Raw genomic sequence first — 23,306 nt, forward strand, 5'->3', positions numbered from 1 at the left:
GGAAACCACGGCAAACCGGTTTGCTCTTGGAATCCAGAGAGAGCAGAGGTCTCTGATCAAAGCTCCACCCTGTCCTCTTTTCACAGGGCTCACTGTGTGTTCACAGTCGTCCTAATTCCCTTAACTTCAATAGTGTCAATCTTTGCCTAAAAAAAGAGAGAGAGAGAAAGACTAGCTGCTTTTCTTCCCTTTGTCTGTGTCTCACCCCATGCAGCCTCCCCCTCGGGGGAGGCAGAAGAAGGTATGTTCCTCCTTGGGCCTTGGGAAGTAGGTTGCTTTGTCCACGATGCTGCTGTTCGAGTCTTGATGGACAGAGGATCAACGGTAAAAGATCGGGAAGGACAGACAAGAGCTGTCCTGGCCACTCTGCTCTGAGTCACTAGGCAAAGATGCTTGGGAGACCTCTCTCTTGGGAGCTTGCTTCTGTAGGTGACCTTGAGGAGTTGCCATTGAGTCCAGTGAGGGAGACCAAAGGTGCAAAAGCAGAGACTTCCCTGATCTGTAGGTCCTTGGTTTTCCCACCGAAGAAAGAGTCCAAGTAGTGGCCAAGCAAAAATCTGTAGTTCCGTGACTACCGGAAATTCCAAATAAAACCACTAACTCCCTTAAAAGAAAACTAAAAATTGTCATGATCAGAGTCAATCAGGGTAATGAGACAAAAAGGAGAGAAAGGAAAAACGTTTTGATGTGAAGAAAGAGGCTGTGGTCCTGAAGAAGCCAATCCTGGCTGTTTCCTCGTGCTGCCTTTCCTGGGGTCCGAGGTACTTCAGCAACTAGCCCAGACCAACATCCAACGACATCATCACCACAAAACCCAGGATGGAGGCCCAGGATGCCAGTTTCCCGTTACCACTAGGAGGGAAGAAAAGGAAGACTTTGATGCACTGTGGGACAGCGTCCAGGCTGAAAGCATCCTCCACAATGTCCAGTTCCAAGAGAAATACGTTACTACCGTTAATAATAATAATATTGACTTGGGATTAACAGATGCACTACTATTTATAAAATAAACAAGGACCTACTATATAGCACAGAGAACTATATTCGGTATCTTGTAATAACCTATAACGGAAAAGAATCGGAAAAAGAATATCTATCTATCTATGTATAACGGAATCACTTTCCTGTACCCGTGAAACTAACACGACATTGTAAATTAACTACGCTTCAAAGTATCATTTATTGGGGCTTACTATATATATGCCAGGCAAACTGACTAACTCATGTAATACCAAAGGATAAACATATGAAATCAGTACTATTATTACCCTCATTTTATTCTGGGGAAACTGAGGCATAGAGAAGTAAGTAACTTACTCAAGGTCACCCATCATGGCTCTGCAATCCATGCTTGAATAATAAAAAGCAGCGATGATTTCCTGCAGATATTATATAATCTGACCTTGAACACTAGCCTCAAAATCATTCTTCTATAAAAACCAAAATGAAACAAAGAGAGGAATCCTCCATCCCCAACACTTGGCCTATAGCTAGACAATGAGAACCTGAATGAATAGCTGTGGTCAACATTTAAGAGCTCACTTCTCCCTCATTCCAGCCCCAGAAAAATCTAAAGAGAGAGAAAGAGAGAATATAAGAAAATAATAGTCTGTTTCATTGGGGGTGGAGGGCAGGGCATGTATGCCACTGCCTAATATGACCTGGTCTGACTCTTCACCCACCTGCCCGTTATTCCTCTTTTAGTTTCAAAGAACACAGTTGGGGGCGCAGGGCGGTGAGGATGATCTTGGGAAGGGGCTGGAAGGGGTGCGAGTAAAGAACAGAGTAGCAAGTAAAGACAGGGCAGATCTAGAGGTAGGGGCCAGCCGGGCTGGGACAGAGACAAGGACAGATGGGGGAGGGGAAGCTCTCCCACCTGATGTGGGCTTCGGGGATGATGTCATCCATGATCACATAGACCATGGCGCCGGCAGCAAAGGCCAGAGCATAGGGCAGGATGGGCTCCGCCAGCACCACGGCAAAGGCACCAAAGACCCCGGCCAGAGGCTCCACCATGCCGCTGAGCTGCCCGTACCTAAGGAGAGAACAGAGACACGTCCCGCCGCGGGGAGGGTCAAGCAGACGCAGGCATGCCCAGACTGCTGACTCAGTTCTAGAAAACGATGCCTTGTCTTCCACATCAGATCGGCATGGCAGTGCCAAAGCACTTTGCTGGTTTCTGTTTGTTTGTACACCACCTCTGTGTCCTTTCCCAGCTCCCTATTACAGAGTTCCAGGAGACACCCCTCCCAGGTTTACTTTAGAGTTTTAAGTTTTCCACATGGTCCTGTGACTGAGATATAATTCACATACCAAGTGGCGCACCCAATTAACGCGTGCTGTTCAGGGGGTTCTAGGATGTTCACAAGGCTGTGCAACCATTTCACCATCTAATTCCACAACGTTTTCATTATCCCGAAAAAGAAACCCCACACCCACTGGCAGCCACACCCCACTCCTCCCTCCCACCAGACCCTGGCAACCACTAATCTGCTTTTTGTCTCCAGGGACTTGCCTCTTGCAGACATTTCCTATAAACGGAGTCATACAAGAGGGGATCCTTTTTACTGGCTTGTTTCACTTAGCATCCTGTTTTCTAGGTGCACCCACGTTGTAAAAACTGTCAGTACTTCACTCCTTTGATGACTGCATAATATCCCACTGTGTGGATACACCACATGTTATATACCCATTCACTGGCTGATGGCTACATTGTCTTCTGAAGGATAGGACACTTGACTAGGAGTGGTATGGACATTTCCCAAGGACAGCTGTGCCTGGTATCTTTGGGGGTTCCGGCCACAACGGCACCCCTTCTGAAGGAGCTGTACTCACCTACCTCTGCCGACAAGGTGGACCTACCGGGCCATGTATATAGTGAGGGCCTGGCCCCACTACCCTCCATCTTGGATTAAGGTGAGATTTCTCCTTTCAAAAACTCCCTTTATTTGAGCTAGTGAGAGTGGGTTTCTATAGGATGAAATCACATGAGCCCCGATTAAAACAGCAGCCCACATGAGCCCTGAGAATTCAGTGCCAGGAGATAAGCCAGTACCTGAACCCCACGGCTAAGCCCTACCGCCAAGAGACTCCTGTACAGGCTGGACACCAATAGACAAGGTGCTGGGACATCTTTCCCACTGTTCCTTGCTGTGGGCACTTGGCAAGATATTATTGGCTCCGAGCCTCAGTCCCTTCATCTGTAAAATGGGGGTGAGAGAAAACTTCCCCTCCATTCCTCCGCAGATGACAGGATAGGACTGTGAACTCCCACCTCCCCCCGCTTCTTCCTGGCCAGGAGCAGATGGTGGGCACGGGGGAGACACTGTTTGCACTGCAGCATCCTCCAAGGGGCCACTGCTTCCCGGCTCTGTGCTCACATGCACGGGCCCGCAGACTCTGCAGCTCTTGAGTGTGTCCAGTTAAACAAACACTTTAATCTCAGGGTCTGGACACTGACCACAGATACCCCCCTCCACTCCCCTCCTTGCCCCTGGAGTCTCTCCTGTATGAGATGGCAGTCACGGCTTCTGGGCTCACAGAACTCACATTTGAAAAAAATTTCCAGGGCCATGTTTCTCTGCCCTTCCCCCGAAACCTCTATTCTGTAGTCTCCAGCAATGGAGAAAGAGATGACACAGGATGGAACTAAAATGATTTAAGTATATGCAAGAACTTGTAAGTCACAAGGCCCTATAAAATGGAAGGCTTTTTTTTTTTTTTTTTTTTGCGGTACGTGGGCCTCTCACCGCTGTGGCCTCTCCCGTTGCGGAGCACAGGCTCCGGACGCACAGGCCCAGAGGCCGTGGCTCACGGGCCCAGCCGCTCCGCGGCATGTGGGATCTTCCCGGACCGGGGCACGAACCTGTGGCCCCTGCATCGGCAGGCGGACCCTCAACCACTGCGCCACCAGGGAAGCCCTGGAAGGCGTTTTTTGACTGTTGTTATGAGCAGTCCTTGAGTGCTCTCAGCGTACATTCTAGAGCAGCGGCTCCTTCAATAAAGAGGTGTTCTGAGGCTCAGAGTCCTGAGTTGAGGGGCAGAAGAGCCTGCAGCAGCCTTGGCATCACCGCCTGATGAGCCGGCTGGCTGACACTCGGGGCCATGATCCCCTCCTCTGAGACCTGGGGCCTTACCTTACAGGTCACTGAAAACGTAAAATTAGGGAATGGACTTGAAAGCCCTTTGGGGGCTATGAAAACGCAAAGCGTGAGCACCACAGCTTCACCTGCCCAGATGCTGTTCACATAATCCTGGTCTTCGCTGTGACCAGGGTCATGGCGGGAGCTAATGTGATGACTCTTGAGGACAGGCTGCGGTGAGTGAGCCTCCTTAGGGCATATGGGACATGGAGAGTGGACACAAGGTCTGCCTTGCTTCTCCCCACCCGAGAGAGAGAGAGAAAACCCCACCCAGAGTGGGCGTGTCTATCCCTGGAGGGGTTCTGAAAATAGGAACCACGGGCTGAAGGTCAAGAGGTGAGTTTCTGGAGGCTTCTCCCAGCTCTGGGGGTGCAGCATTCAACCAGGTTGTTGGCATTTCCAGAAGCTTCAGATTCACTCCCAGGCCAGAAGAAGTTGCTCTTGCCCGCAGGAGGACTGCTCTGAGCTCCACATCGGACCCGACCCTGGGCGTCTGGAGCACTTACCAGAAGGCTCTCCAGGTGGAGAATCCAGCCCCTCGCAGTGGGAGGCTGACAGCAAGGCCCTCCGGGAAATTCTGGATCCCAATTCCAATGGCTAAATTCCTGAAAGACCAAGAAGGCACGTGAAGGCGGATGTCCAGAACGGAGCGCCCACACGGACGGGGGCCCTGGCCACTGCCCAATGCCCTCCTATGGTATCAGAGGCCCCAGTGCATCCCTGTGACAGGTGAGGGAAGGGGAAAGCTCAGGGCACGCGTGCAGGTGAACACAAGGAGGAATGGGACACGGATCCTCCCCGCTTCACGCTGTCCTTGGTCCCTGGAGATGCTCCACGTTTACGGACCTTACAGCACGGCGGGGAGCACACAGACTGGGTGTTAGGATAACCCAAGTTCTGCCACTTAGCCGCACGACTCTGCACAAATCATCGAACTTCTACACCTCAGATCTAACGTGCAGGGGGTCACGTGGGGGTACTAACTTCAACCATGAAGGACTGCTGTCACCCAGGGGCCTGATTTCATGCCTATGAAGTCCCTAGCACATATGAGGTGTTCAGCACTTTTGGGGTTCCATTCCGTTACGGCATAGAGATGGAGAGATCACGTTTTGTCCAGAAGCAACTTCAGAAATGGGACGAGGAAGTACGGATGCACACTCTGATGGGGACACAGATCTGGGGCTGGGCTGGGCTTCCCCACGGGCTGTCTGCATGCTGGTCTGGCACTGGCACTGGACTTCCTGGGGCCCCTGGGGAGCTCACGGTGACACTCTGCCCTCCTGCCTCTGCAGGACACTTAGGGGCTGGGCTCTGTGAATTGGTCACTTAGTCGGAGCCAAGCCTCGAGAGCCTGCCTTGCAGGCAAACCAGGTATTGGAGTACAAGGGAAGGAGAAACAGGAAGAGACGGGGACAAAAGCGATACATGACCCCCCAGGGAGGTCCCCAGGCGCGCACATAAATTAAGAAGCCTCATTCCCCGCGCAACAAACTACCATGACTGAACCTGCACGTCCATTGGTAGAGGAAGGAAAGGGAAGATGGGAAGGAAACAGGGTCAGTCTGAAGGCAACAGGGAGGCAGTTTTAGGGTATCTCCCAAGACGAGATTCTACCTTGGCTGGACAGGTCCACGAGGACTCACCTGGTCACTAAGGATCTCAAGGGCATGACATGTGGCTGCCACTTGGCAAGCAATGCTGGAATGTGGCCTGAGGGAGTTGTGGATGGATTAGATAGAAAAGGGAAACTCCACTGTCACTTGGCTTTCTGGTCAATGTGCTCACGTCCGGCTACCTTGCTGCCAACAGGAATCCGCCCATCAGCTCTGGAGAGCGGCCAGGGAGTGCTGTCGACCAGCAGCCGGCTCCACCCTGGCCTCCTTGCCCACTCACCTACCCCACGATCCTGGGACAGGGACACGCTTCCATTAGGCCACGGGCTCCTGCCCTACCTCTGGCAGAGAATACCTACGATAATCCCCAGCGTTTAGTATTTCATCTCCTTTTTGTTTGAGGGCCTGAAACTCAGCCTGTGTTTCCTTTTATTCCCCCAACTCACGCATGCATCCTTCATACGGGACTCATAGCTCCAGACACCTTGGGAGGAGGGAGCCTCCACCTGGGAGCTGCCAGGTCAAGGAGACTCTTAGGAAGATCCTGACCCTTCCAGAATCTTGGACTTACATTTATCTTGCACGGGCTTCCTTTAATCAACTCTCACCCTGTCCCTTCTGGACAACTTCACGATGCTTCCCCTGAACATCCACCCACCAGCACATCAAAGTGACGATGAGCATCTGAAAAATTATTATTAGTCTTTTGTTAAAGGAACTGTTCTGGTGGCTTAGGGCTGACAGGGTCATTGAGCGTGGCCCCCCAAAGCCAGGCCAAACTCTTCATAAGATGAAGTGGGCAGACAGGAAGACACCCCACCTGGCACGTCCACAAAGGGCCCCTGGCGGTACCGCTCAGTGGGCGCTGACCTTCCCCCGCAAGGTTACTGGCATCCTTGCCTACGTTACCTAAGGCAGCCCTCTCCTTTTACTTCTTAGAGAGGAAGGGGTTCAGACATGCTCTGACCTCATCCCAGGATCCAGAGGACAGCAAACAGGGCCAGTAAGTAAATATTTTAGGCTTTGCGGGCCATCGGGTCTCTGTTGCAACTATTCAGCTCTGTCACTGCAGTGGGAGAGCAGCCAATATGTAAAGAAAAGTGCATGGCTGAGTTCCAATAAAACTTTATTTATAAAAGCAGGTCGGGGGCTGGATTAGGCCCACGGGCTGCAGAGTTGGCAGACTCCTGCCCTAATGCCTGAGGGGTACAGAAAGATCCGACAAGACGGAACCACAACCCTGGGCCGTGAGCCCCCTGAGGTCCTCGCCGCCTGGCACACAGTAAAGTTTGGGCTTTGCAGTTCGTCTTCTTGTGTTCGACTCCTGGGCCCACGATATGTTGGCGTGCTACCTTCCATTCCCCCTGCCGTGAAATTCAAAGAACAATACAACCCCCGGCATCCCAGGGTTGCCAGGGTGATGCCCTGGGATGGGCCCTCCAAAGCCCTTGGCACACAGGAGCTGGCGTGTCCTGAGAACCTAATCAGAGTCTACTGTGAGGTGGAGGTGAGCGTCATCACTAAGGTTCCAGTGTGAGCTGATGACAGGAGGGGTGACAGAGAATGGGACTGTAGGACAGTCAGGGTCAACAAGAGAACTGACTCAGCTTCAGGAAGCAGGGCTGGGCCAGGGTGGGGCTGACCCCTTTCCGGCTGGGAGGTCTTTCCAAGAACTCACAGGTCCCCTTTCCGAGACGGGCTGAGTACTTGCCGCCCCGAGTCAAGACTCATGCCCTTGCAAAGTCCTGTGTCAGACAGATCTGGCTTTGGCCCACCTGTGCTCACATCCCCACCAGCACTGGTTCATTTGTTCTTGTTGACACTGCTGTGAGACATTTACACCCCTTGTAAGGTTGGACAGGCCAAGTGTACCTCCCTGGAGAGCCGCTGTGAACGTGAAGGTCTTTCTGATACCGGGCTTCCTGCGTGCTGCTGGCCGGTCGGCTCACGGGGCACAGAAACTCCCAGGAGCCCCGGACTCATGATTGCCCTGGGCGGGCATCCTTCCCCTGGTCACCTCCGGGGTCCATCCCCGCTGAGACCCAGGAAGTGCCCAGAGACGGATCCTCCCCTTGGCACAGAAGGGACATGAGCTGCTGGGAGGGCTTACGAGGCACTTTGATGAGCTTGGACTTGACTGTCCTGCTGCCTTTCTGAGTATGGACGTCCTCAGTGGATGACGAGCCTAGGGGGTCGCCCCTGGGTGACCCTTGAGATTTTGTCCAAGGCAGAAGTACCTCTGCCAGGTGAGGGCTGGGAGTGAACCTTGGCCCACACCTTCTCCACGGCAGCCCAGATCCGCCCCGATTTCACAGGAGACAACGAGAGTAGGAGAAATTAGACAGGGTCCAGAGAGAAATCTGGCTTGTGATTTTTAGGCAAAAGCTACTGTTCTGCTCCTTTGCTTTTTAAATAGGCAGATGTGCAAGGCGGTGAGGCCTGCTGGCCAGCTAGGCTTCCTCCCTTTCTGAGTCCCTAACCATCACTCCCCAGCCAGTCTAAAGGGCAGGGTGAAAGGGTCGAGAGTGTCCTTTCTTGCCTCAGAAGGCCCGAGAACAAACACCTCTGTTGTCGGGGGTGGGGGGGTGGGGGAGGATGAGAGCCGGCCTCGGTGGGTGGGGCTGGGGGCTGGTTTGGGGATCAGAGTCAAGAGTCTCGCCTCTTCTCACCTGCTGGGTCCCGGGTCTAGGAATCCAAACCCAGCTTTGGGTCACTTTGTCCAGCCTCACTCAAGTTACAGGACCCTGCCAAGCGTGCTCCCACCAGCCCTGGGCAGGAATACAGCCTCTTCTAGAGGCTTCTGCTGTCACTTTCATAGCCCAAGCTGACCCTGAGCTCCTATTCCAGGAGTGGGGAGCCTTTGAAATATATTTCTGGTGATGGAGTGAACCTTAAGGGCGAATCCTTGCCAATGTTTCACTAGCCCCTGCCCTACCTTCTTGACCGACCCTCACAGTGGCGTCTTTCTCCTCCAAACCTTTTCACTATCTCTTCACTGCCCCCCAAATGGCTGAGCGGATACAACCAGCTCCTTGACTTTTTGCAAAGGTCCAAGGTTTCTTTCAACGAGGAAGGTCAAGGTGTCTGTCCAGGTCTTCCATCCCTCGTCTGACAGCACTGTACAGCTGATTCGCTGTCCAAAGCCATCGCCTGTCCCCCGTGTCCACAGGCAGGCACACGACTCGCCCCAGACCGAACCGGGAGGGAGCTGCCGCCCCGTGTCGCCAGTGAGTCGGAGGTGGGGTCCCCCGTCCAAAGTCCTTGCCATGACTTGGGACGGATGGCAGCCATCCGCTGGGCGGGCTCTGGAACCTCCTTGCATCCCGCCCGGGAGCCGCCATCCTGATACGCAGCACAGAAACCCCATTCTTCTACGCCTGGTGAGCCACGTCCCCTGGGCCCTGCCCCCGCTCTGGCACGGGGCTGCCAGCCCAGCCAGGTGCCACACCCTCGGGATCCTGCCAGCCAGCCTTTCTCAGCAGGGCGTCGCCTCGCTGGGCGACCGTGGAATCTCTCCTGAGTGCACCTGGGCTCCTCCAGCCCACAGCAAGGGCTGGACTGCAGCTTCTCTGCCCTTCCCACCTTCGTACATGTCCCTTTTGCACACACACGCCAGTGCGTCACGTTCCCTTGGCCTCCGTGTGCTCTGCATCTGTGGGGGTGACCCCACGGAAGGGTTCAGTCCCCTCCACACCCTCTATTCTGCTCTGCCACTTGCATCAGCTCAGGAAATCGAATGAAACCCCCTGGGTATTCCGATGAGCTGCGGCGCCAGGCAGCGTGCCTGCAGGTTTTAGGAGCGTGATGACCGCGCCGAGGACCACTGGCCCAAGAAGTTATCAGAGGGGTTGAGGATGAGGGCGGTGGCCACACCCACCTCCAACTCAGGAGCCCCTGCCCTGCTACCTGACACCCACCAAGGGAGCATCCCAGGGCCGGCCCCTGCTGGGAGCCGAGGACACCAGCGGCCACTTGTGACTGAGTCAGGTGGCCTGCAGACTAGGTCGGGGCGCTGGAGGGGATCCTGGGAAACCGCAGGAGCATCAAAGTGGAGGGTGACTGGGGACACAGGACATACCAACAGAAGTGACAGGGGGGTAACGCCCCGTGTGTCCAGGTGCGAAGCAGCAGCAGTGAGGCCGGGCTCAGGGTGGCAGGGCTGGTCCCTCGGAAGCCCGAACTCAGAGCTGACTCAGGAGCGGGGGGGCCTAGACTGGCTGCCAGGGGTGGGCGCGCAGCCTCCACGGGCGCTGGGCGTGCAGGACGCTCCAGGCGCGCTCACCCCCTCCTGCAGCCCTACTGTGCTCCCCCCGTGGCCTCCACGCCTACGGACACCCTGCCCCTGCCGGCATCTCCAGGGCTCTCCCGTCCATCATTTACACCTGGGAAGGGAAAGCCCGAATGAGAGGCTTCTTTTCCAGGATGGGCTATGAAGGTTCCAAACAGGATTCAGAAGCAACAGGAACAAAGACGCAGACGTAGAGGATGGACTTGAGGACACGGGGAGGGGGAAGGGGAAGCTGGGACGAAGTGAGAGAATGGCATGGTGTATATATACTATATACACTACCAAATGTACAGTAGGTAGCTAGTGGGAAGCAGCCGCATAGCACAGGGAGATCAGCTCGGTGCTTTGTGACCACCTAGAGGGGTGGGATAGGGAGGGTGGGAGGGAGGGAGACGCAAGAGGGAGGGGATATGGGGACATCTGTACACATACAGCTGATTCACTTTGTTATAAAGCAGAAACTAACACACCATTGTAGAGCAATTATACTCCAATAAAGATGTTAAAAAAAAAAAAAAAGCAACAGGAAAAGCCCAAACCCTGGCCCTTCAGAAGATGCGAGGCCCCTGCCTCCTGGGTTTTGTTCTTTTGGGCAGGGGAGCAAAGACACCGTGACCAGTCCGGACCTCAGCAAGTCAGTGGCAGGGAGAGGGAAGTGGGAAGGAAGGGTTCTTTAAGAAAGAAACCACAGGCTGTCCCTGACAGGGTCCCTGCCCTTTGGTGACAAGTCAAGCTCCACGGTGACCTGCTCCCCAGGACTTAAGGGAGCAACAAGGGAGGGAATCCTGTGAGAAGGGCCGGGAAAGGCCAGGAAAGGCTAGTCTATGGGAGAACGGGGCCGGGGCGGGGGGTGGGTGGGGAGAGCAAGTGGAGGGGAAAGAGGGCAAGGAGGAGGGAGGGTTAAGGGCCAGGGGCCATGGGGCAGTGGTGGGGGGTGATGGCTCCTGGAAGCTGGGGTGCACGTGCAGGGGCTCTGGGTAGGTGAGCCCAGGGTCCGTCCAGAAGGGTTACCTCTGCAGAGGAGCTGGATTTGGCTTGGACTCTTCACACTTCTCTTTTCCTCTCCCTTAAGAACCTGAATTTTCTAGGAGGGGCAGACCCAGTCCAGCTGTTTTTAAAGTTCATTTCCTAGGAGTCTTTTTTTTTTTTTTTTTTTTTTTTTAACATGCCAAGATGTAAGAGAGAATGGCAGGAAGGAAGAAGACAAAACCTCACTCTCCTCTGACCCGGGGGAGGGGTGAGCAGCCACGTACCACCCCCACACATGCTGTCCACAGCGTAAGCAAATGTGTGGAAGTCAGGACTCTCTGACTGCAGTCTGAGTTTTGTGATGGTAACTGGGGTGCCCAACTGCCCCGGTTTCCTGGGACACTGGACGTTCGGTGTTGAAACGGGGGACGCCTGGGGCCAACTGGGATGAGGTCGGTCATCCTTGGAAGCCCCCAGAAGCCTGCTGGGTGGCAGAAGCAAACTTGGGTGAGAATTTTAATTTGCCGCAGAGGACGTGCACACAATCTTGGAAGCTGAGCAGATGTTGTGTTGTTGTTGTCGTTTTTCACTATCCAACGCTTCTGATGGTCTAACGCACGTTCTAACCACTCCTGGACCCCTCAGATACATCTCCCTCCAGCCCTCACCAGACCCAAGAGCGTCAGGTCGGCCCACAATGAGTGTGGCCCTCTGTCGCCGGGCATGGCGCGGGCAGGAGAGGTTGGCCTCCCTGCAGTGACAAGCAGCAAGCACGCTGCTCTCCGTCTGGGGTAGGGGCACAAGGGGACTGGTCAGCCTGCTTGGGGCTAGAAGGCAGCTGAAAACCCCGGGGCTGGGGGGACCTGGAGGGGGCAGGGAAGGCATGGGGCTCACCCCCAGGTACTGCCTCTCTGCAGACAGAATGGGCTGGGCCCACGGGGGGTGCCAAGGAGGCACAGGCGGGGCGGTGGGCGCTCACGCCCCAGTCTGGATGCAAGGGCGCAAGCCAGAGCCCCAGGGTGCCCCTCCACTGCCTCTCGTATTCCTTGCTCTCCCAGCCCGTGGGGGCAGATGGCCAGGGCCTCTGAGGTGCAATGCTGGTCCTCCGGGCTGCCAGCTTGGGCGGGGTGGTGCTACCCACCCTCACCTTCAGATACCAGTCTTCCCAAGAGGTGGGCGACAGGAAGGAAGGCCGTCCCAGTGGGCAGGTGCTTCTGCTTTTTCTAAGAGGCCTGACCCCCTTTCCCTCCAGGGGCTGCCTTCCCCGCTCCTGCCCCACCTCAGAGTTAAAAGTCACCCAGGCTACGGGGCCTTCCGAGTTCCCTTGTTCAGCACCTTCTTTGTTAGTAGACAACAAAAGCACAGAGAAGTTCAAGGTCTTTGCAGGCAGTGTCACTTGCCTGCATCCCCAGGTGCACCGCTGAGACCCGGCGCGTTGCGTCTGCTTTTACTCCTAAATCGGGCTCTTCTGCGGATGGGGGATGGTCTCTGTGAAACGCCGCCGGGCAGAGCTCACAGCCCAGAGTGGACGGACGCTCCTTAAATGGCAGCTTGCGTGAAAACTGCCCGAGGCTCCTGAATGAGCCGGACGCTCAGGCCCCTAGGTCCCCGCAGCCTGGTGGCCTTTCCGACTTCAGGCGAATTTCTCCTCCAACTCATGCTTCCCACCCTTCCAGATTCTGTGACCTCCGGGTCAGAACCAAGGCTGGCAATAGCAGCTGGCAGCCAGGGGGAACTCTCTTCTCAGGAGTGACCCCAGAATCCAGCACTGAGCCCCAGCCATGTGTGAGAGCTCACGCAGCACACGAAGATGTTGGGAAGGGCCCCCATCTTCAAGGGGTTTACCACCTAATAGCGGGTGAAGAAACCCGCCTACGAATGACTGCAGGACAGCACAGAGCTTGCCAAAGGCCATAAGAGAAGCACAGAGCCTACAGGGAGGAAGGTGATCCGGGAATCCTTCCTGGAGAAGGTGGCACTCAAGATGGACTTTGAAGGGTGGGGAGCCTTTCGATAGCTAGAGAGAGATGGGGAGATGCTTCTGCTACAGGAAGAAGCGACGATGGAAGCAGCAGTGTGAGATGCTAGGGCAGGGCAGTCCAGGCCTGCCCTTGTCTCCCCTTCCCCGATTTAAAACCAACGCACGAACAAGAGCAGAAGATGCTTTGGAGTCAAAGCCCGTCTCTCCTTGGCGTCATCTCCTAAGAACCTTTCCTGTGCACAGCTGAGTCTCCCGGCTTTTCAGGACAAGTGCTAAATGCCCCAGCTCCACCCCAGGGGTCTCTGCAAGGCCAAGTATGAGGCTGCATCCCAGGAGTCTACACCCATCTTTGGAGACCGACCCCTGTGCTGAATGAGACCCTTGAAGGGGGTTCCCTTGAAATCCATGCCTTAGCCGTATCCACTCAAGCCTTTCACTTAAGAATGTCTCCAGGGGACTTCCCTGGCGGCCCAGCAGTTAAGAAGCCGCGCTTCCACTGCAGGGGGCATGGGTTCGATCCCTGGTCGGGGAACTAAGATGCCACACAGCCAGGAAAAAAAAAAAAAAAAGAATGTATGTCTCGGGCGGGCCTTGAGCTCGGGGAAAGCTTTCAGCGAGGGTCGGCAGCAGCACAAAGCCTGTGCTGGGAGCAGCACAGATCCCACTGCAACAACCTGCGGCGGAAACCAGCTTCTCTTTTGTTACCGCGCCCGTCAGAGAGAGACTAAGGTCCTCGGGCTGGAATAAGAGTGATGATAGTCATGTCGGCCGTTTACGCAGTGTGATTAAGTTTCAGGCGTGGTTGGAAGCATTTTACATGCAGCAACACGCCTCACCCCTCGCCACCACCTCCTAAGTCTTTCCTACCATCATTATCCCCATTTTACAGATGGGGAAAGTGATGCACAAGGTTCAGCGACTTGTCTCCAGGGCTACCCAGCTGGGAAGTGACAGAGGGTCCTCTTAACCGCTACTCTATAAGCCTCGGGTCCTCTGGGCCTCACACGGACCCATCAAAGCATCGTGGACACAGACGGTTACCTGGGCTCAAAGCCCCAGAAGAGAACCAGGTGCTGCCTCGTGCCTGCTGGACCAGTGAGCTGAGGCTCTGGCCCACTCTGGTAGACAGGAGAGAAGGCCAGGTGGGGCAGATGTTAACAAGTGGCCTCCGGGGTTAATGGGGTCAGAACATCCTATCTACAGCAGGCTTCTTGACATTGCCACTGTTGACATTTTGGACCAGTTCATTCTTTGTTGTGAGGGCCCGTCTTGTGCATTGTAGGATGTCTAGCAGCATCCCTGGCCTCTACTCACTAGATGCCAGTAGCATCCCGCTGGCGGGGACAACCAAAAACATCTCCAGACATTGCAAGATGTCCCCTGGTTAAGAACAATTGACCCAGAGTAAGCAAGAGTTTAGGTGAGATATTTGCTTCCGCAGCAAATATCTGAACACGGGAAACTGCCCAGACTGAACGAGAAAAGCATCTGATCTTGTGCATCTTATCTGAGAATTTCTAGGCTCAGTGGAGTCGAGTTTTCTAGGGAGCTTAGCTCAAGCAAGACAGATTCCTGGGATTCAAGGTAAAAACAACAGCTGAGAGCCACCAGGCCTCTGCTCCCTTGTCCCAAAGGCAGTAGCTTCAGAAACCCAATGCTGCACAATTCTGGGAGCACACTGTGTTCTCGGTGAACGGCACCCCCTGGAGTTGTGCGGTGGGACATGCCTGCTGGAACCCCAAGCACAGCTTATGCTCAGCGTAGGGGTTAGTTCTGGGGTTGGAGGTGAGGCGTCCTGGGGAGGTGGTAGAGAGAGTCCTGGTTTTCTCTGAAAATTGGCAAGTGAGCGTCCTTGCAACCCGCAGCCTGGCTCTCCAGGCTACGTTCTCTGGCCGGCTGAGTGTGAAAGGAGCTTGGCGTACTCCTGACAAGACCTGCTTCACCTCGGCTTTCAGATCCTCCCATGAGCCATGAGCGTGTGTGTTCTTGCGTGGCAGGCCCTTACATACTGTTTTGATTGTTATCATCCTGCCATGAAAGGCCTGATTGTTCAGGCTCTGCGGTGACATCACCGGCTTCCCACTCGAGCAGCTTGCTGAGGTGTTTGACGAGCGTGTAGGTGGGAAGGGGCTGGGTGCTCCCCGCAGGGCTGCCCGGCCCCACCTGCTCAGTGGAGCTGGCTTAGCACGCAAGGGATCTTCCCCCACCCCTTCTTTCTGTTCTGGGAGGCTTACTGCCACGGGCTGGAAAGATGAGACGACCCATGGGTTCCCTTCAAGTCCGCACCCTCCCCAACGTGGGCGGGGAGCAGCCCCAGGAAGTCAAGCCACAAGGCAGGGTGGTGTCTGCAGGTGACTCAGGCCACCTCTGTGCACTTCTCCTTGTCAGAAAGCAGAGAAGCCTACAGACAGCTAGGGGATCTCTAGGTCCCCGAGGGATGCCCTGGGGACCTTGACCTGCTAAGTATCCCAGCAAGTAAGTCAAGCCTACGCACAGGCCAGGTGTGAGGCTGCCTTACGCGATGTGAAAAGCACCCAGGGGTACATACCCAAGAGCAATATGCTTATATGTTCACTCAAAGCCATGTACTAGGAGGTTCACAGTACAGCCCTATCCATAATGGCCCCAAACTGGCCATGAAGCAAATGCCCGTCCAAGACAGAATCAATCAATACATTGTGTTCCGTTCCCACGATGGAATACGGTGTACAGCAGTGAGAATAAACAATCTCCAGTGCCATGCTACAGCACGAAGCATCTTAGAGACAGAATTTTGACTGAAAGAAGCTAGACGCAAAACAGTAAAATGCTCTGTGATTCTATTTATAGAAAGTCTCTAAACAGGCAAAACTAAGCTGTGCTTTCTCATCCGTGAATTGATATGAGGTGCCGGTGGCCGAGAGCAACGATTTTTTGGGTTAATTCTCCCTAATATACTTGGAACTTTATTTTATTATTATGATTTTTCAGCCATCTGCTCCAGGAGAGAACCAAGAAAAGTCCATTTGTATACAAATCACTAACCCTGCTAGAAAATAAACCCAGCGTGGTATACTCAATCAGAAATAATTAAACTTTAACTTTGTTTATAGTAAGGTCAAGAAATATCACTCTTGGGACTTCCCTGGTGGCACAGTGGTTAAGAATCCACCCGCCAATGCAGGGGACACAGGTTCGAGCCCTGGTCCGGGAAGATCCCACATGCTGCGGAGCAACTAAGCCCGTGCGCCACAACTACTGAGCCCATGTGCCACAACTACTGAAGCCCGCACGCCTAGAGCCCGTGCTCCGCAACAAGAGAAGCCACCGCAATGAGAAGCCTGCACACTGCAACGAAGACCCAACGCGGCCAAACAAAAGTAATAAATAAATTTTTTTTTAATCTATTTAAAAAAAAGAAATATCACTCTTATTTTAAAAACAATGCATTTGAGCAAAATATAGGGACTCTAGAATAAAGGCAGGAATTCAAGTCCTGGGTGGGGGTCAGACTTTTGGGAAGAGCATAACCTCCTTTTAATAAAGATGTTTCACCGAGGCTGAATGTACGTGCAGAGAAGAGCACACATTATAAGTGGCCAGCTGGATGTCTTTTCACAAACTCGCTGAATTTCATGAAACCCACACCCAGATCAAGAAACGGGACAGTACCAGCACCCAGGAGCCCCTGAGCCCTGGGCTTCCCGCTCCGCGCTGGCCTGGCCCCAAGAGGAGTCATGACCCTCACCTCTAACCCGCGAAGCTCAGTGCTGCCTGCTTTTGAACTTCACATCAGGAGTTTAGGCGGCCGTATAAGACCCCAGTCGACGGTGTTCTGGGGCTTTGGACACAAGGGCTTTGCACTCTCATCTCCCGTGAATGTGGCATGTCGGTAGTCGCCTTAGGCCGTAGGCTTGGGCCTCTGTACAGGCGCACCTCGTTTTCCGGTGCTTCGCAGATATTGTGCTTTTTTAAAAGATTAAAGGTTGGTGGCGACCCTGCACCGAGCAAGTCTATCGCGTCGTTTTCCCAACAGCATTTGCTCACTTTCTTTGTGTCTCATTTTGGCAATTCTCGCAACTGTTTCAAACTTTTTCATGGTTACTACATTTGGCATGGTGATCTGTATGCAACATCTTGGATGCTACCACTGTAATTTTTTGTTTTACATTTTTTTAATTCAAGTGTGCACACTGTTTTCTTAGACATCCTGCTATCACACAACTAACAGACTGGAAGCAGAGAGTAAACGTCACTTTGACACGCACTGGGAACCCCCCAAAATTCGCGTGACTCGCTTTGTGGCAGGGGTCTGGTGTCTCTGAGGTGTGCCTCTATAGGGTGTTTCCTCAGGATACCGAAGTTCGTCCCTCTGCTCTCCTAGTCACTGAACCCTGCAGTCAAGTCCAGATCAACGTTTTAGGGGAGGGCTTGGGACTAAAACATTTCTTTCTCCAGCACACGAAATACCATTGCAAACCACTAAAACATTTTCCAGCATTTTGGCACTGTCTTCTAAAGGGCGTTTTCAAGTGCCTTTATGAGCATTTATTACTACTTTCACTTAGGAGGTTTAAGTTCATTCTCCATTTTGTACACGTAGGAATCAAGGCCTGGAAAGGGTGAGCGATAAGCCTGAGAACATAGCCTGGGTCGCTGGAGGCGGGGAAACGGTGCTGGACTCCAAGCCCTTTCCCACACCTCCTCTCTCAGGGAGTAACAGTAAACGTGGCCAGGGAGCCAGGTGGGACCCCCCCCCACCACACCACCATCTCCTCCCTGGTTTGCAGGGACAGGCTCCTAACTGGGCTCCCTGCTTCTCCCCTTGCCCCTAGAGTCTATCCTCTGCTACGTCTGCTACGTCCGCATATGGTGCTTCTCTGCTCAGAACACACTGCACATTGAACTCGGAGGCAGAGCCCAGGTCCTTCCCATGGCCTTGGTGACCCACGTGCTCCCGCCCTCCGTTCCTCCCTGGCCTCTTTGGGTACACTCTTCCCCTGGTTCCTTCTACTCCAGCTTCTGGCTTCCATTCCCTTCCTCAAATGTGCTTGGCTACTCCCACCTCAGGGGACGCTTCTACTGGAACATTCCGTCTCAGACATTTGTGCCTCACCGCTTCACCTTTTTTAAGACTGAGCCGGGGGCTTCCCTGGTGGCGCAGTGCTTAAGAATCCGCCTGCCAACGCAGGGGACACGGGTTCGTGCCCCGGTCCGGGAAGATCCCACGTGCCGTGGAGCAACTAAGCCAGTGTGCCACAACTACTGAGCCCGCGAGCCACAACTACTGAAGCCCGTGTGCCCGTGCTCCGCAACGAGGGAAGCCATTGCAACGAGAAGCCCGCGCACGTCAGTGAACAGTAGCCCCCGCTCGCTGCAACTAGAGAAGGCCTGCGCGCAGCAACGAAGACCCAACGCGGCCAAAAAAAAAAAAAAAACAAGACTGAGCCGTATGACTTTTCCAAGGCTGGGTCATAACAGACACTACAGCTTCCGTCTATCTCTCTGGACCATTAGCTCTGGGGGAAGCCAGCTACCATGTTGTGAGGACCCTCAAGCAACCCACGGGACAAGGAGCTGAGGCCTCCTGCCAGTAGCCGTGCGGGGGCACCACCTTGGGGAAGCGGATCTTCCAGCCCCCGTCCAGCCTTCAGACGACTGCAGCCCTGGCTGGCCTCTTGACTGCAGCCTCAAGGGACACCCTGAGCAGGGACCACTCAGCAGAGCCGCTCTCGAATTCCTAACCCACACACAAAAAAAGTGAGATAATGTTTACTGGGTTGAGCCGATGGTCTTTGAGCTACTCTGTTATACGGTAATACATAACTAAGACAGTCACCTTCTCGGTGAGATCCACCCTCACCCCCTTCTCTAAAATGTAAACCACCCAGCACTGCCATGCCCCCTTAACTCTAGTCTATGTTTCTTTTTGTTCTTTTTTGGTCAGCAACTCTTACCTTCTAACCTACTGTATAACGTACTCATGTTTTATGTCACCCTCCCATCTGACCTGGCATCAGAACAAGCTAGGAATCTTTGTCTGTTCCCCGATGTGTCCTGAGCACCTAGAAGAGTGCCAGATGCGCACAGCGATGAAACAGACCTACGTACAGACACAGGCCCGTGAATTCTAGCAAAGGTTGAGGTCTCGTCGGCTCCCAGATGCAGGCAGGCAGGCAGGCAGCAGTGAGCATGTCACGACTCCCTGGACCTTGGTGTCTTCGGCTGTACAGGAAGGAGGTCACACTGGGCGACCCACAAGCCCTTTTCCAGACCCTAAGCTTTGTGGCTCCCACACGACAACGGCCTTGTGGGTTGTCCAGAGTCCAGGGGCTGCAGAGGCCAGAGCTCATCTTCCCGTCTGTGCTCATCTGGACGGCACAAACTGATCATGCCAAGAGGAAAACTCCGAAACGGCTGCTCAGCGAAAACTGCGGCACAGGCCACACGAGAGGGGCTGAAAGGCTTCTTTCTTCTGCAGCCGCGAAACAGGCTTCTGGACACGATCTCAGAAGCTGAATGCTCCGTGGCTGAGTAACATGCTCTCAATAGCCTTCGAGGGCAGTCGCTGTCACACTGCCTTCTCTGCCTGGCTCCCGGGCCATTTCCCGCCCCCTACTCCCTTGTTCAGACCGAACTATACCTTCAGTTATCCTCGGGGGCCGTGCACCAAGTTCAAAGCTGAACACCACCTGCCCCTCCGCCGGCCCCTCCTCCTCCAGGGAAAGTAACTGAACCGCAAGCTTAATGCAAACTGAACAAGGAGCTTTGAGCCCTGGTGGGGAATCACTGGCTGTTTGCATGTAGTTAGAACGTGCTTGACCCTCCATCCCTCCATCCTTCCGTGGCCCGGAAGAGATTACTCTCCGTTAACATGCAGTCAGTCTGACAGCCAGCCTGGGCTCCCAGGACAAAGAGGGATGATAGTCCTTTGCACGTGAAAGGAGTTTCAGGGGCTCGGAACTCCCTGCTAGCTCTTCAGCAGCGCAGGGAGGGGAAAAGCAGGCAGGGAAACGTGGGGCTCTCTACACCTGCAATTTCACAGCTGGTGACGTCAACGGCCTGATGGCCAGGACAACCTGGGACACAGGAAGACTCAGGTTTACAACAGGGAGTCTTTGGGTCAATGTCCTGCGAACAAGGGGGACGAATGCAGAAGACCTTGGGGTTGGGGTGTCTGGTCATCCTTCAGCATCCTTCTTTAGACTTCTCTTAAAAGTACAGGAACAGGGCTTCCCTGATGGTGCAGTGGTTGAGAGTCTGCCTGCCGATGCAGGGGACACGGGTTCGTGCCCCGGTCCGGGAGGATCCCACGTGCCGTGGAGCGGCTGGGCCCGCGAGCTGTGGCCGCTGAGCCTGCGCGTCCGGAGCTTGTGCTCCGCAGCAGGAGAGGCCGCAGCAGTGAGAGGCCTGCGTACCGCATTTAAAAAAAAAAAAAAAAAAAGTACAGGAACACGGGAAGTTACAGCCCTGAAGCCCAGCCCTGAACCCTTGCCCTCAAACAACAGCACAACCTCAAGACTCAGAACATCGACGTCGGTGTTACCACTTTCTACTCTGAACCCTACCAGCACTGTGCCCACAGCCCCCTGCCCCTGGGTGCAGACTGGGCCTGAGGAAAACCAGGTGAGATGCTGGAAAGAAATCTGAAGAAAGAGAAATCTTTTTCGTCCTTGTGCTGTGTATTTCTGGGGTGCTTTCTAGCTAGCTGGAGACTCAGAGCTTCACCACTGGGAAAGGTCTCTGTTTTCTTGGCTTCTCAGCATGGATAATCGTCAGCTGGAAGGTTCCACGCCTGCTGCTTTGCACGTGCTACTGATGACACCAAGATGGTGGATGAAGCAGCCACCGCGAATCAGAGCCACTTCCTTTAGAAATGCCTGGTGGTGACTGCAGAGGGGCCTGGCTAACAGCAACCACAGCCAGGGCACCACTGTGACTTACTAAGTACTGTTCAGGCATCCTTTGGGTTTACCCTGGCAATGACCCGATGAAGGAAGTGCTATCAACCCATTTTATAGATGAAGAAACTGAGGCTTAGAGAGCTAAATATCTCTCCCAAGTTCACCAGCCCATAGTTGCACAGATAAAATTCCAGTTCAGGTCTGCTGATTCCAGAGCTCAAAGGCTTCACCCATGTGTCCTATGCAGCCCACCACACTCTGCACACAGGGCAGAGCGACAGTGGATCTTCCAGTTTACGGCAGAGGCGGGGGGTAGCCTGTGATTATGAGCAATATTTCGTATCATGAAGCCATCTATTACCAATATTCCACTGCAGGGTGGGACCTAGCACAAACATTGAAAAAGATCCCTGTTTGTTTAACATATGAATGCTGCTTGATGATCTTAAAAAGACGTTCCCGGTGTTTTCAAAGGAATGGCTGGCTTCTGACACGTGTCTGGTGTCCTTTTCTCTCTGGACCAAGTCAGTAACTGCAAAGAATTCCTTGGCTATTATATGTAGATCTTAATGGTTCAGTGGGGGGGAAAGTGCGCGCATGTGTGTGTGTGTGTGTGTGTGTGTGTGTGTACGAGTGTGTTCATCCATCTATAGAAAGAACAACAGTTTCACACACACACACAAACGTAAAGAAGAGCCCCTCCCCCCCACCACATACATGAAAAACGTGTCAGTCATCAACAGGCCACCATGCTCCCTTCTGTAGCTACGGCAGACATGTTCAACCACCCAAACGCCTCCTGTGTCTTCCAGGCTCCCCTGTGACAAGACATCCCAGGAACAGCTTCAATGCCGACAGGCTGGGCACATGCCTATGAGGCCGAGGAAACTGGCAGAGAACCCAGGTCTCCAGCCATTGCTCTCTGAGTGCTATCAGTGAGTGACGACCCCAGCAGGGGCCCCATGTCTCCTGGGATCCTAGAGCCGGGCCTCCCCAGGCCTCATCACTCCCGCCAACCTTAACAGTGTTTGCCACGCCCACGACTCTTGCACAATTATTTGCTTTAAGTCAACTCCCTTTCTTTTCTTCAAATTTATTTTCAAGTAAAATTGTAAGACTGCTGCAAGTGGAAGAAACCATTATTTGCCCGGCACAGAAAGTAACTGTAAAGGCACACATGTTGAAAGCAAATCATAAATGGTGGGTCGAATGGAAGCAACCTAAGTGCCCATCGACAGGTGAATGGATAAAGAAAATGTGGCACATGTATACAATGGAATATTACTCAGCCATAAAAAGAAACGAAATTGAGTTATTTGTAGTGAGGTGGATGGACTTATCGAGTCTGTCATACAGAGTGAAGTAAGTCAGAAAGAGAAAAACAAATACCGTATGCTAACACATATATATGCAATCTTAAAAAAAAAAGGTTATGAAGAACCTAGGGGCAGGACAGGCATAAAGACACAGATGTAGAGAATGGACTTGAGGACACGGGGAGGGGGAAGGGGAAGCTGGGACGAAGTGAGAGAGTGGCACGGACATATATACACTACCAAACGTAAAACAGATAGCTAGTGGGAAGCAGCCGCATAGCACAGGGAGATCAGCTCGGTGCTTTGTGACCACCTAGAGGGGTGGGATAGGGAGGGTGGGAGGGAGACGCAAGAGGGAGGGGATATGGGGATATATGTCTACATATAGCTGATTCACTTTGTTATACAGCAGAAACTAACACACCACTGTAAAGCAATTATACTCCAATAAAGATATTTAAAAAAAAAAAAAAGAAATAGTGGGTCGATGTGGATGTGATGGAAACCTAGACACTGGTGGGTGGTCCAGGGAGGGACCCCAGCCCCTTGCCACCTTCTAAAGTAAAATCTCCGATAGGTGTCTTCAACAGAAATTCCAGATAATTTGGGGGGGTGGGGTAGGGAGAAGATTCCCAGTGCACATGGTGTCTGTAGCCTGGATGATCACATTGTTCCAATATGGTGCCTGGGAGGCAGATGAAATTAGTCAACATGCTGAAAATTCTGCAAATGGAGCCTGGTACACAGTAAGTGCTCAATAAATGCTCACTGCTTTTCATCATCTACAGTGTGCAGAGAAGAGGTAACAGAGCAGGCCTGAGACTGCTCTCCTCCTTAGAAAGACCTGTTTGCAAGGCTGGCACTTGGCTGGCATCTCAGAACTTGAATGGTAAACTCTTCCCTCCACTGATAGAAAACTCTCCCTAAATGATAAGAGCGTTCACTGCACCTAAGCTGTTTGTGCAAATCATATTGTTTATGCCGAGCGCCTGCTTTCCTTCCAGGAGCTTGGTGGTAGGCGGAGGGCACTGCGTGACCAAGCCCCAATAGAATCTCTGGGCTCTGAGCCTCTAATGAGCTTCCCAGAAGGACAATAACTTGCACGTACTGT

The 23,306-nt window shown here is 53.5% G+C and overlaps 1 protein-coding gene across 2 annotated transcripts in view; it reads right to left on the minus strand.

The window, feature by feature from the left end:
* Positions 1–611: 611 nt before the first annotated feature.
* The window catches only part of SLC39A11 (solute carrier family 39 member 11), a 342,864-nt gene continuing 320,169 nt past the window's right edge, over positions 612–23,306 (minus strand). Inside the window, exons 8-10 of one of the 2 annotated variants that reach the window (XM_065897068.1) lie at positions 4,649–4,747; positions 1,877–2,035; positions 612–852 (exon numbers count right to left, since the gene is read on the minus strand). In XM_065897068.1, the coding sequence (XP_065753140.1) occupies positions 774–852; positions 1,877–2,035; positions 4,649–4,747 (337 nt within the window). In that variant the 3' untranslated portion in view covers positions 612–773. The remainder of the gene's footprint in view (positions 853–1,876; positions 2,036–4,648; positions 4,748–23,306) is intronic. The other variant, XM_065897069.1, reaches the window with a different exon arrangement.

This window comes from Phocoena phocoena, chromosome 19 (assembly GCF_963924675.1).
Source record: "Phocoena phocoena chromosome 19, mPhoPho1.1, whole genome shotgun sequence".
Taxonomy (NCBI): Eukaryota; Metazoa; Chordata; class Mammalia; order Artiodactyla; family Phocoenidae; genus Phocoena; species Phocoena phocoena.